The 11,345-nt window shown below is 37.0% G+C and overlaps 2 protein-coding genes across 2 annotated transcripts; both read left to right on the top strand.

The window, feature by feature from the left end:
• Nucleotides 1-2,263: 2,263 nt before the first annotated feature.
• LOC113286243 lies at nt 2,264-3,199 on the top strand. The gene is made up of 2 exons (XM_026534907.1): nt 2,264-2,715; nt 2,915-3,199. The coding sequence occupies exons 1-2, from the start codon at nt 2,289-2,291 to the stop codon at nt 2,998-3,000; spliced, it is 513 nt and encodes a 170-aa protein (XP_026390692.1). The 5' UTR covers nt 2,264-2,288; the 3' UTR covers nt 3,001-3,199.
• A 1,508-nt stretch (nt 3,200-4,707) lies between these two features.
• LOC113289512 (glycoprotein 3-alpha-L-fucosyltransferase A-like) lies at nt 4,708-8,814 on the top strand. Its single transcript, XM_026538778.1, has 7 exons — nt 4,708-5,553; nt 5,728-5,897; nt 6,292-6,530; nt 7,335-7,442; nt 7,650-7,806; nt 7,911-8,138; nt 8,286-8,814. Exons 1-7 carry the CDS (start codon nt 5,104-5,106, stop codon nt 8,539-8,541), a joined length of 1,608 nt encoding a protein of 535 aa, XP_026394563.1. The 5' UTR covers nt 4,708-5,103; the 3' UTR covers nt 8,542-8,814.
• Nucleotides 8,815-11,345: the final 2,531 nt, after the last annotated feature.

The following is an 11,345-nucleotide window of genomic DNA, read 5'->3' as shown; positions in this document are numbered from 1 at the left end:
TTTCTCGACATCCCCTATCCTATGATAGGAGGTGAACAGGTCTCTGTTTCAACAAACATTCTTGGTGGATCCAGAGTCCACCTACTGGTCTCTCACATTGGTTATTAAAATAACTTCCGACATCATGCCACCAAACTCGTTCTAGTTTGTTTCAACTAAATTAGCATTAACTTTCTACTTATTAAGGTTTTTATGTTGTCTACAATTTACTGCCGCGTGGCCAGAAATTTTACAAACATAACACTCACCCTTAACTAAAGTAATTCCGGATTCAGGTTTACGAAATATACCTTTATCATGAAGACCATGCTTAGAGTTGCGTTCGATGTTCTCACCTTTGCCATCTTTGGAAGATTTGTTTCCAACCACATGCGGCTATTAGCCATGTCCCTCGGAGATGACACCTTTATTCACAAATCACAATTCCAAATCAGAAAGTAAAATATGAGTTTTGAAGATAACATCTATATATACAAACTTCGTTTGAATCAGCGTTTCAAAAAACTCATGGTTACCCCACAAAAATTAATTTAGTTAACAACAATTTTCTGCTCGTCAGAATTTTTCAGAAACGTTTTTCTGTTTTGTAAAATATCAAAAAAATACTTTTACAACTCCAAAAATTCTGAAATTTTACGCGGGTAACTATCAGGATGTATACTATGTTGTGTCAAAAGGGTTCATCTAAATTCCTTCTATATTAAAAGATAAAATTGAAACTCTACAGCTGACCAGAAATTCGTTTTTGTTTTTTCACTCCACAATTAACATCCATGATTCACAAACCAATCAATCGTTTTCGATTATTACAAATGCTAATGTCTTAAGATTGTTGGGTGCAATAATCAAAAACAAAAAAAATCAAATAAGCAAAAGTTATTGATACTTAGCTCCTTTATAATGGAAGTGATTGCTTTGACGAAACGAACAAGCTCCCCGTATCTCCGCAACAGCAACAAGGCAAAACTTTGGAAAATAGAGTGAATCACGTGTTCAACACGCTGTCCTTAAGACATTAGCGCCCGGCTACACTCAAGAGTGATGCTATAGACCTCACAGGACGGATATCTCCAGGATAAAACACCCTAATACACCTACTACTAGCATATGTAGTAGATGCTCAACTTGAGCTTGGCAACTCCGAAAAAACCGTTAAGGAAAATCGCGAATGCTTAAAAACCGCTATAAAATATTTTCCCTTAGGGTTCCCTCTAAAATATAGAGCAACCCTTTTCCCATAGATTTTACAAAAGTAGTGAATTTCTTTATATAATTGATAAATACAACTTAAGAAGAAAAACTCCCCGATGTGGGACTAAAAGCTTTATATAGTTTCTTAAAACTACTAAAAATTGGAAACTCCACGATGTGGGACTAAAAAGTTTCATTCACAAAATAAAACAATAAATTATAATTTTTTATTAAAACTTTAAAAAATTATTTTTTTTATTAATCGTTTTCCAACATTCCTAATCTAACTAGAAGAGAGTGACAAATATATTTGGAGGTTCTTTTCTTCACGATTTATAAAGGGAATACCGGTATTACTAGGGGTGATACCAATCCATATAGACAAACAAATATTAACAAATCCTGACCGTCGGATCGCTGAATTGGTATCACTCCGTTAATAGTGATATCCCCTTTATAAGTCATGCTTTTCTTGTCCTCCTGTGGAAGGTGAAGCAAATGACTTGTTGTGTGTAAAGAATGTCCATGATACACAACTTGCTGTTGACTAGCAACGAAACACATTGGTTGCAACAAGTTACGATGGCAAATCAAACGATATGACTAGGGTCACTTTATCAATCGAGACTTATTCGAAGACGTAATGCAACATGCATTCGTGCCGATTTATTTAGATTTTCGTATTTGATAAGAAAGCAAAATTCTACGAGTGATTTGTACTCCATTTATTTTTGGAAAAGAGATATTTTCACTTTTTCATTTTAGGTTAAAAATAGGTCAAATTGAAAAAGTGAAAATATCTGTTTTCTAAAAACGGAGAGAGTATTTATTTTGCGTGGAAATGTGACGTCACGATGACAGGGCTAATTAACCAAGACGGCTTTCTGTCGCCAACTAGATACCATAAGAAAAACCTAAACTAAATTCCCTTAAAAAGCACGAACCTAGACGCCATAAGAGTCGTAGAGAGTTCAAAACTGGTAAGAAATTTAAACCTGAGATTTTCTCTCTCTCTCGGTATTAATATACAGAATCTTAGACACATCAGAAATAATAGACAGTCACACAAGGAAGGAATTTGTGAGCGTGGGTCCATCATGTCGGTACCGCCACCACCACCACCACCATCTCTAGCATTACCACCACCACCAAGACCATTGTATAAACAAAGATCATGGTCTCCTTCATCACCATCTGATATGTATTCAGACGAAGCATGGTTGAGAAGAAAAGGAGCTCATAGAATAAGTAGAACATCATCGTTAAGTAGTATCACCGATGATGATTTAGATGAACTCAAAGCTTGTATCGAATTGGGGTTGGTGTTTGATTCACCTGATTCAGATCATAGAAAATTATCGGATACATTGCCTGCTTTAGGACTTTATTATGCTTCTAAGAAACAGTACAATGACAGCGTATCAACCAAGAATAATACTCCAACTCTGACACCGTCAGCGTCTTCAGTTTCTGAATGTGATGTTCTGTCTCCAGTCGGAAGCCCTAACGCCATATTTGAACCAGGTAATATGACATGCTCCAACAAGGTCTTTGCATTAGTCAGGTTACGTGAAGACATAAAGTACTGGTTCGTTAGCAGTAGATTTTTTTTTTTTTTTTTTTGCATATATATATATATATTTGAAGCATATTAGCAGTAGAATTTGATTTGGATTTTCATGTTTTTTGATTAACTGTTTTTTGTTTGTTTGGATTGGTGCAGGTGAAAATCCTCAATTGGTGAAGACAAGATTGAAGCAGTGGGCACAAGTGGTAGCTTGTATGGTGCGCATGCGCCACTCCAAATGATTTTCTTATTTTACCTCCCCTCTTTTAATCTTTCTTTAGGTTGATTGTCAAAGTACATGGTCTAAACATAGTGTGGAATAGGACATCGAGTCTCGCTAAGTGAGATTCATTTTAATCTTCTTTTGATTGTTTCTTTTCTTCATTTTTGTTTAATTCTAAGGAACAAAAACGATGCCCCAAAAAGCTAAGGGAAAGCTAAGAACATGATGATTGTGGAAAATCTTTTTGGTTTGTATAATCATGCTGCTAGTTGTTACTTCTCCTGCATATCTTTTTTTTTTTTTTTTTTAGGTTGGACTACATATCAGTGGGTTGGAGCGGGGTACAAAAATGATTGTTAATTGTGTTGTTTTGATAATAGACAAAGCTTAACAAAAGGGTTCTCTCCCTAATCTCTGTGTTTTATTTGTTCTTACCTTTTTCTTTTATTCATGGGGTATTTGGTAGATTATACCACCTTGCTATGGTACATTGCACTGACATTCTACCATTTCCATAGATTACTAACACACTGTAAAATGCAAAAATGAGATCATTAATAGGCTCAGTAGAATCTGCATTGAATTGGATAAGATTTATTCGGTTTTTGCGGATGAATACACTTGCCAGTTGCCGTGGCCCATGTGCATGAATGTTGAAATTCAATCTGCATTATTGTTGTTGGGCTTTGAATGTGAAAAAATCTATAAAACTGCATATGGGAATTATGTACTGGATTCTCCTCTTTAAAAAACCTAACAACTTGTATTACAGTAGTATGTCTTATTCCTTGGGAGAAAATAATACAGCAGTATGTCAGTATTGTACATGTTTTATGATTATTATTGATTCCCACCACCCACGCTATTCAAGTCTAAAGCTTGTGAGTTGTAGTAGTTAGAACAACTAACTAGTGCACATGTGGGACAAATGAATCCACTACTTAAACCTAAAGTTACTCCTTCGAAAACAACGTAAACAACAATACACCTCAAAAGCTTGTGTTGTTTAATGTTTTGAAATTTGAACAGAAATCATGCATGCGCGGAACTGAAATGGAACCTACTAAAATTGTCAACCCTAAGTTCACAATTAAGAGAGATGATCTCATTCCTTGTCATCCATTCCACTGTTTGAATATGATTTGTAAGTATCATGATCTAAGTATAGTAGCAAATGACACACCATTTTAAAAGCAAATCCGACATATACTCTAGTGTAATCAATGATCTCTAAATCCTAAGTTAAAACCAACTTGGACCCAACATCAATCCTTGACCATGATGTCAAGAGGAGGCCTCTAATTTCTTGCCGGTGTGTCCCCCTACTGGCGCTGCATGACCTTCAATTTTCATAAATGGGGAAATTATACTCGGGGAACAAATATAAAGCAAGGAATAAATGAAAAACTTGTTTGCATGAAACTAACAACTAAAAGAGACCGCTACTTGAAGATTAGACGTAAGCCACCAGGTACATCTACTTTCATCCTGAGGATATAAGACGTGTCAGAAGTGGCATTAAACTTCAAATTACCTGCGTGAGAGTAGGGAGTTGCTAAGCACGGTCATTTGGGGATAGCCGGGGAAATATCGATAATGGCCAGAAAGGGCATAGGGCAGGAACAGGGTGTCACTTTTGGATCAAGCTTGATTTATTTATTAATAGCAATATTTATTTAATATTCTGTTTGCTCTCTGATAATAACAAAAATCCTAATAAAAAACAGTAAGGTCTGGAAGAAAGCTACAGAGGGTCAGTCAAGCGCTACATCCCATTCTCATCGCCATCACCCACAACCACAAGCAGCAAGAGATCGTGACTGTAGAAGCCTCGACAAAAATATCACATTCCCATTCAGACTTTCTGTAGAGCTGAAAAGAAAAATCTAGGAATCACCAATCAAATCAACCATCAAACACCTTACGATCATTCCAATCTTTTTCCGCCATTTGACTCACTTTTTTATGTAAACTTCTGTGTTTGTTTGTGTAAATCCAAGGAATCGTAACGTGGGTTTTATGTAGGGATCACTTAGATTCATAAACATCTCTTTCTCTCATCTTTGAGAAAAAAAAGATTCGAAATTTGAGGGTTGAGAGGAGAGAAAGAGAGATTGTTTTGATGGGTGTTCAGAGAGGTACAGCAACAAGGCAAGATAGTTTTAATGGCGGTATTAGTAATGGTGGGGGGGCTTCATCATCAGGAACAAGCAATGGTGGTGGTGGTAATAACAAGAAGAGATGTTCAAGTTTGATGCCTATTATTGTAGCCCTAGTTGTAATAGTGGAGATCGGATTTCTATGTCGTTTAGATATGGCTAAGAATGGTGATATGGTTCATTCGTGGACTAATAACTTCTATTATGCTTCTATTGGTGATTCTACACCAACTACTGAAGAAAAGAAAACTCCTCCTTTAAGGGTTGAGAAGAAAAAGAACAATCTTGATAAAAAGATTACTGACAAGGGAGAAGTTGTTGATGGTTGTGAGACTTGGTTAGAAAAAGAGGATTCTATAGCTTACAATAGGGATTTTGTTAAGAACCCCATCTGGGTTGCTGGAAATGATCAGGTTTGTCTTCTTTATTTACTCAATAGATTTGGTTTGGATTATATATGGTTTGGTTTTGAATTTGATTGTTGATTTATTTGTTTGTATAGTGTAATTAGGGATTTGAGTAATTAGGAGATGAGAGTGACAAATTTTGGGGTTTTTGAATTGGTTAGTTTTTGTATGTGTATATAGGCTCAGGAGTGGGATACTTGCTCTGTTCGATGTCATTTTGGACACAAAAATGGAGATGATAAGATGCCGGATGCTGCGTTTGGTCAACCTGGTAATGGAGTGCCTGGGATTCTTCGATCAATGGAGTCGTCGCATTATTATTCAGAGAATAACGTTGCTCAGGCACGAGGGTGGGTAAGCACAATCCAAAATGTCTTTCTAGAAATAGGATTGATGCACTAGCTAGTCTTGTTAGTTCGATAGTTCAGACTTTAGACGATGAATTTGCAAGATTGTGGCTACGTGTGAGGTGCTGAATTAGAAGTAATCCCCTTTGTGACTTGATAACCTTTTCAGTAAGCATTAGATGAACACCGCTAAACTGAAAATATGAATTGTGTGTTCATAGGCATCCCTACAGTCTGAATTTTAGGCTACAAAAGTTAACCTTAGCACATCCAACCTAAAAATGAAACTACTGGCGAGTAACCATCTTTAATATCAGCTGTGACTTATTGCTGTTACCACTCCAGAACTATCAAGAGTTGCTGAAGACTAACGTTGCTATAATTTCTTCTGTATTAGGAAAGGGTTTAAAGTTGTAATGACAACTAGTCTCTCATCAGATGTTCCTGTTGGTTATTTTTCCTGGGCGGAGTATGACATTATGGCACCCTTACAACCGAAGACAGAAAAGGCCCTTGCGGCTGCCTTCATTTCCAACTGTGGTGCCCGCAACTTCCGTTTGCAGGCCCTTGAGATGCTTGAGAAGTCAAATATTCCAATAGATTCCTATGGTGGTTGCCATCGGAACCGTAATGGAGGTAGACATCACGCATATTACTCTGTATATCGTATTCCGTTTTGATGCCTTATTTTGAAACTTTTGTCCAGCTCCTGTATTGGGTTTATAAAAATCATGCTAGAATTATATGCTTAGTGTTGTCTGGTTGGCTTGTGAAGGGTTCCTTGCTTCTCTTAGAGACATAGATCACAAAAGTTTAATTTAGCAACTCCTTAAATGCATGTTACAGTGATGACATTTATGTTATTATTCGGCAGCCTAGCATGTATCTTCTGCTGCCTGCTGTTGCTAATAAGAAATAGTTTGTTGAGGTTCTTGACGACAAGAATAGGATATATGTTTTTAGCAATAAACTTTATACCTGCTATGTCCAATCTCTTGATATATAGTGGTCATGTTTGCTTTACTATTCACCAATCGCATCAAGCTTTCTAGAAGTTCATATGTGTATCTTTTCTTATTCGGAGTGTACAATTAATAATAAACTTTCTATGGCTTAAGTTACCAAACAAGGAAACTGTTTTTAGGATACAAGACCCGTCTCTTTGCAAGTCTGCAGGTATGTCTCTGGCCAGATGTCATTAGGTTTAGAATAGTCGATACTCAATAGTCTTTTTATCAGTTGATTACATCCATAGAATAAGAATTTTGTATCATTACAGGATGTATCATCCATATTTGCATCCAAACACTTAGGTTAGAACATATTGATATGTATTACTATTAAGGTTTAGCACCTTATTGCTGTGTTACTTGATGGTGGATTTGGTGGTCAACTTGATTTTGGATTGTATATTGAGAATTTACTTTTTGTTATGTACAGCGGTGGACAAGGTAGATGCTTTGAGGCGCTACAAGTTTAGCTTGGCTTTTGAAAATTCCAACGAAGAGGATTATGTGACGGAAAAGTTCTTTCAATCTCTTGTTGCTGGTAAGATAACTAGACTGATCCAGTCATTTTTGAGTATTTAAGTTGTTTGATGACATTTACCTTAATCTCACACTGTATTCACATTACTTATGAGTCATCTCAAATCATCAGCCATCCATCTAAGTTATTGTGTTTGGATTTTCATTACATGCTACAACTTCTTTTTGTGTAACTCTTACAGTTTACTAATGTAAAATAAACTTTCAGGATCTGTCCCTGTGGTTGTTGGGGCTCCAAATATCATGGAATTTGCCCCTTCTCCTATTTCAGTCTTACACATCAAAACGCTGGAAGATGTTCCTTCAGTTGCTAGAACCATGAAATATCTTGCGGAAAATCCTGAAGCGTATAATCAGTCGATCAGGTAACAGTCATCTTATTAAATAGTCAGTTGTACAATTCTCTCTCTTTTTTGTTTTATATGCTCCTATCAGGCATCTGATTTACAAGGGCTTTTTCATCACGCAGGTGGAAATATGATGGTCCATCTGATTCTTTCAAAGCCTTGGTGGACATGGCAGCAGTTCACTCCTCCTGCCGCCTTTGCATTCACCTGGCAACAAAGATCTTGGAGGCAGAAGAGAAGAGACCAGGATTAAGGAGACGGCCGTGCAAGTGTAATAAAGGCTCACAAACTCTATACCATTTATATGCAAGAGAAAGAGGAAGGTTCAAAATGGAATCCATTTTCTTAAGGTAGTCTCTTGACCATGGCAAGGAATGGGTTGATTAAAAAGCCTAGTTTTTAGGCTGATGCTGTCCTATAGTTAACGAGTTAGGGACCATAATTTTATTAAATGCTTACAACTATTTCTAAAGATATGCCTGTCTTGTTGAGATCAGGTATGCGAATGTGACATTGGCGGGGTTGGAGTCAGCAGTATTGGCGAAGTTCAAGTCTCTGAATCATGTACCCGTCTGGAAAGGGGAAAGACCTGAGAAACTCAAAGGTAGTAAAGAACTGAAAGTGTACAAAATTTACCCATTGGGATTAACTCAGAGGCAAGCTTTGTACTCCTTCAAATTTAAAGGGGATGCTGATCTTAAAAATTACGTGAAGACAAACCCATGTGCAAAGTTCGAAGTTATTTTCGTATAGAATAAGTTTTAGGTCTAATACTTATAACCCACAAGGCACAGCAGAGAGACAGGTGCTTTTTAGAGTCTTCTTTGTAGGATGATTGAAACAAAATTAGTTAGGATATGTTAGGTTATGAAGAAGTCTGAATTCTTTATGACTTCTTGCTCTAAGGCTTTAGCCAATTCATCTACGTTTTTTCTTTTTCTTTTTCGGATTTTTTTTTTATCATGTTTGTCATGATTTTTACAGCAGTTGGATTGTGGTTAGTCGTTTCAATGAACATATTTTCTGCCCAAATGTCTAATGGAGTGAATTCTCTCTACTCCATCTCGTGTTTCATACATCTGGACCTGAAACTACTTCATTTTTGTTCTATGGTCATCTGGTTGATCCCGTGTAGAGGTGCTAACCTGCTGGATCAAATGAAAACTACTCAATTTTTTGTTCTCTCTACTTATTTTAACATGATTGAGCCCATGTACCAACTCAATTTGACAACAGTAGGTTCCTGTCAGCCTAAAGGTGCTAACATGCTGGATCAAATGAAATTTTGTTCGACAAAAAGGCATGTCAGGTGGATAGCACAAATGGCCAGTGTTTCCAGCCAGCTGCAGATCTCTTTGGGCGCCGGTCGGTAAGTACTGCCCATAAAGGCTGAACACCATCTTTTCATTCTTTTTGTTGCGGATTTGGTTGCCGGCTGAATGATTGACGTGTTATTTTTGTGAGCCGGAGTGGGTGACAGAAGCAGTACCTAACCCATAATATTCCATGCTAAAATAAGTTGAAACCTTTCACGAATTCACCAATGCAATTAAGACATGTGCTTCAACAAGTTCAATAAGTTCATGAATATGTCTTGCCACAAAACGCAGACTTTGCTATCAAAATGGCAGAATCAAAACTTTGAACTATGTGTCAGCAGTACAACTGGAAGATTGCTTCCATATTCAATGTCTTGCATCAAGTACGCCACGCGGTGAGCTATGACTGACCAGGTTTTAAAGTACAGGGATAGCTCTGCCTCCTATTCTGTAGTGCATCACTTTACATCAGTCAGAGTAGTTAATGGAATCCAATCTCCTGTGTTCTGTTGCAATCTTGACCTTTCGATCGTGATGATTCCATCATTCTTAGGTAATCTAACGGTTTGTAACTGATATAGTGTTGATGCATAAGCTTATCTTACATAGTAGAACCCGAACGTCTGACGAACGTACAGAAGACACATGATATTCAGCAGAAAAAAGATTAGTACAAACAACAACTAAATCCATTTCATGGATATTCCTTTTTCTTGTGGCGAAACAAAATACCATTATTGCTCGTGTTTTCCATTAAAATTTGAGAAAAGTACACCATTTGAATTGCAACACGTGCTGGTTTAATCAATCATAAGCAATTCGGCAGACAGTATGTGTCCATTTAGGGACGGAGCGAACGACCTAAAGATACTTTTGTACGGGTCACTAAACTCACTAAATTGTATCGTTGGTGCGACACTTCCCCCGCTTACTTCCCCATTCCCGTCCCCCATTAAGTGTCATCGTTCTTAGCCCTTGATTCCTGGATTGAAATTAGCAGGGTATCCCATTATTATTGGATTTAATCAACAGATGCTTGATATATCGGCAGGGAAAGGAGTGGGAATGTATATCATTTTCGAAATTATATCTAGGAAGAGAGAGAGAGTCACACCCTAGTACACTTTAGTCTTTAGTAATACTGATTAAAATATTATTAGGCTTTGTCTGATGGTTTACATCAGCGAGAACACTCATCTAAGACGTATGGTCATTCCAATCTAGCATTTAGATGCGCTGAATGGAGTAACAAAAAATAGAATTAGGTCACCATCTCAGCCGTCAGATCAGAAAATAAAACAACATCGGCTGAACCATTCCGCGAAAAGTAGAGTTTTGGATGTGCGTAAAATTCGAGATATATCTGGAAAGAGAAGTAGTGTTGAAGAGTAGACAAAACTTTGAGGAGGATTTGCAACTTTTTTTGTCTAATCTAGAAGCCAAATCTAGCCCATAAGACTTAGCCTTTGACTCTCCCCTGAAAAACCCATCGAAACCCTAGCCTCTTTGAGTTTTCTCCTGCTCAGATCTGCTCCAAAAGGTTTCTATGATTATTCATTTCAGTCAGTTGAAGACCTACTTAAGAAGATTATGTTTCTCTTTGAAGAAAATATAAGAACACTAGCAGCAAGAACATCGTCATCAACCCTAGCTAAAGAAACAAAGACAACAACAACAAGATCAAAGATCATCAACAAATTCATCAATTACAAGCATTGTTACCAAGACTCTTAAGCCGATTCAGTCTGATTTGTTCCGATCCAAACCTCAAAAAACCGATTCAGAAGACCTTTGTTACATTAGAAATTGTTATTGTTACTTAGATTTAGGTAGTTATTGTTCTTACTTTGAAAACATATCATGGTACTTAATTGCACATGATCTGTAAACATTGGGTTGGATCTGATCCAATCACTGCTCTATGCAGTCATGCATATTGATTTTGCTACAAAATCAATTTGGTCCATTGTTGAAGCTTGGTAGCTTCGGATTCTGAAATGGTTTGTTAGGATAAGTTGTTCGAGAATTGGGAGAGACACTACAAACTTGATGATTGTATGATGAATTTTAAAAGCTTCTGTAATATTTTTGATTCTCAAAATCGGTATTATCAATATATTGTATGAGGTTCGCCTCTTTTTCGAAAAAAAAGAAAAGAAATGATACCATCGTTTACGTTTCTCTAAGATATGCCATACAATTATATTACATTAGACCGGGAGCGGGGCCTTGGGAGGT

Source organism: Papaver somniferum, chromosome 6 (genome assembly GCF_003573695.1).
Source record: "Papaver somniferum cultivar HN1 chromosome 6, ASM357369v1, whole genome shotgun sequence".
NCBI lineage: Eukaryota > Viridiplantae > Streptophyta > Magnoliopsida > Ranunculales > Papaveraceae > Papaver > Papaver somniferum.
The sequence above is the reverse complement of the archived record's forward strand: the minus strand, read 5'-3'. Positions and strand labels throughout refer to the sequence as shown.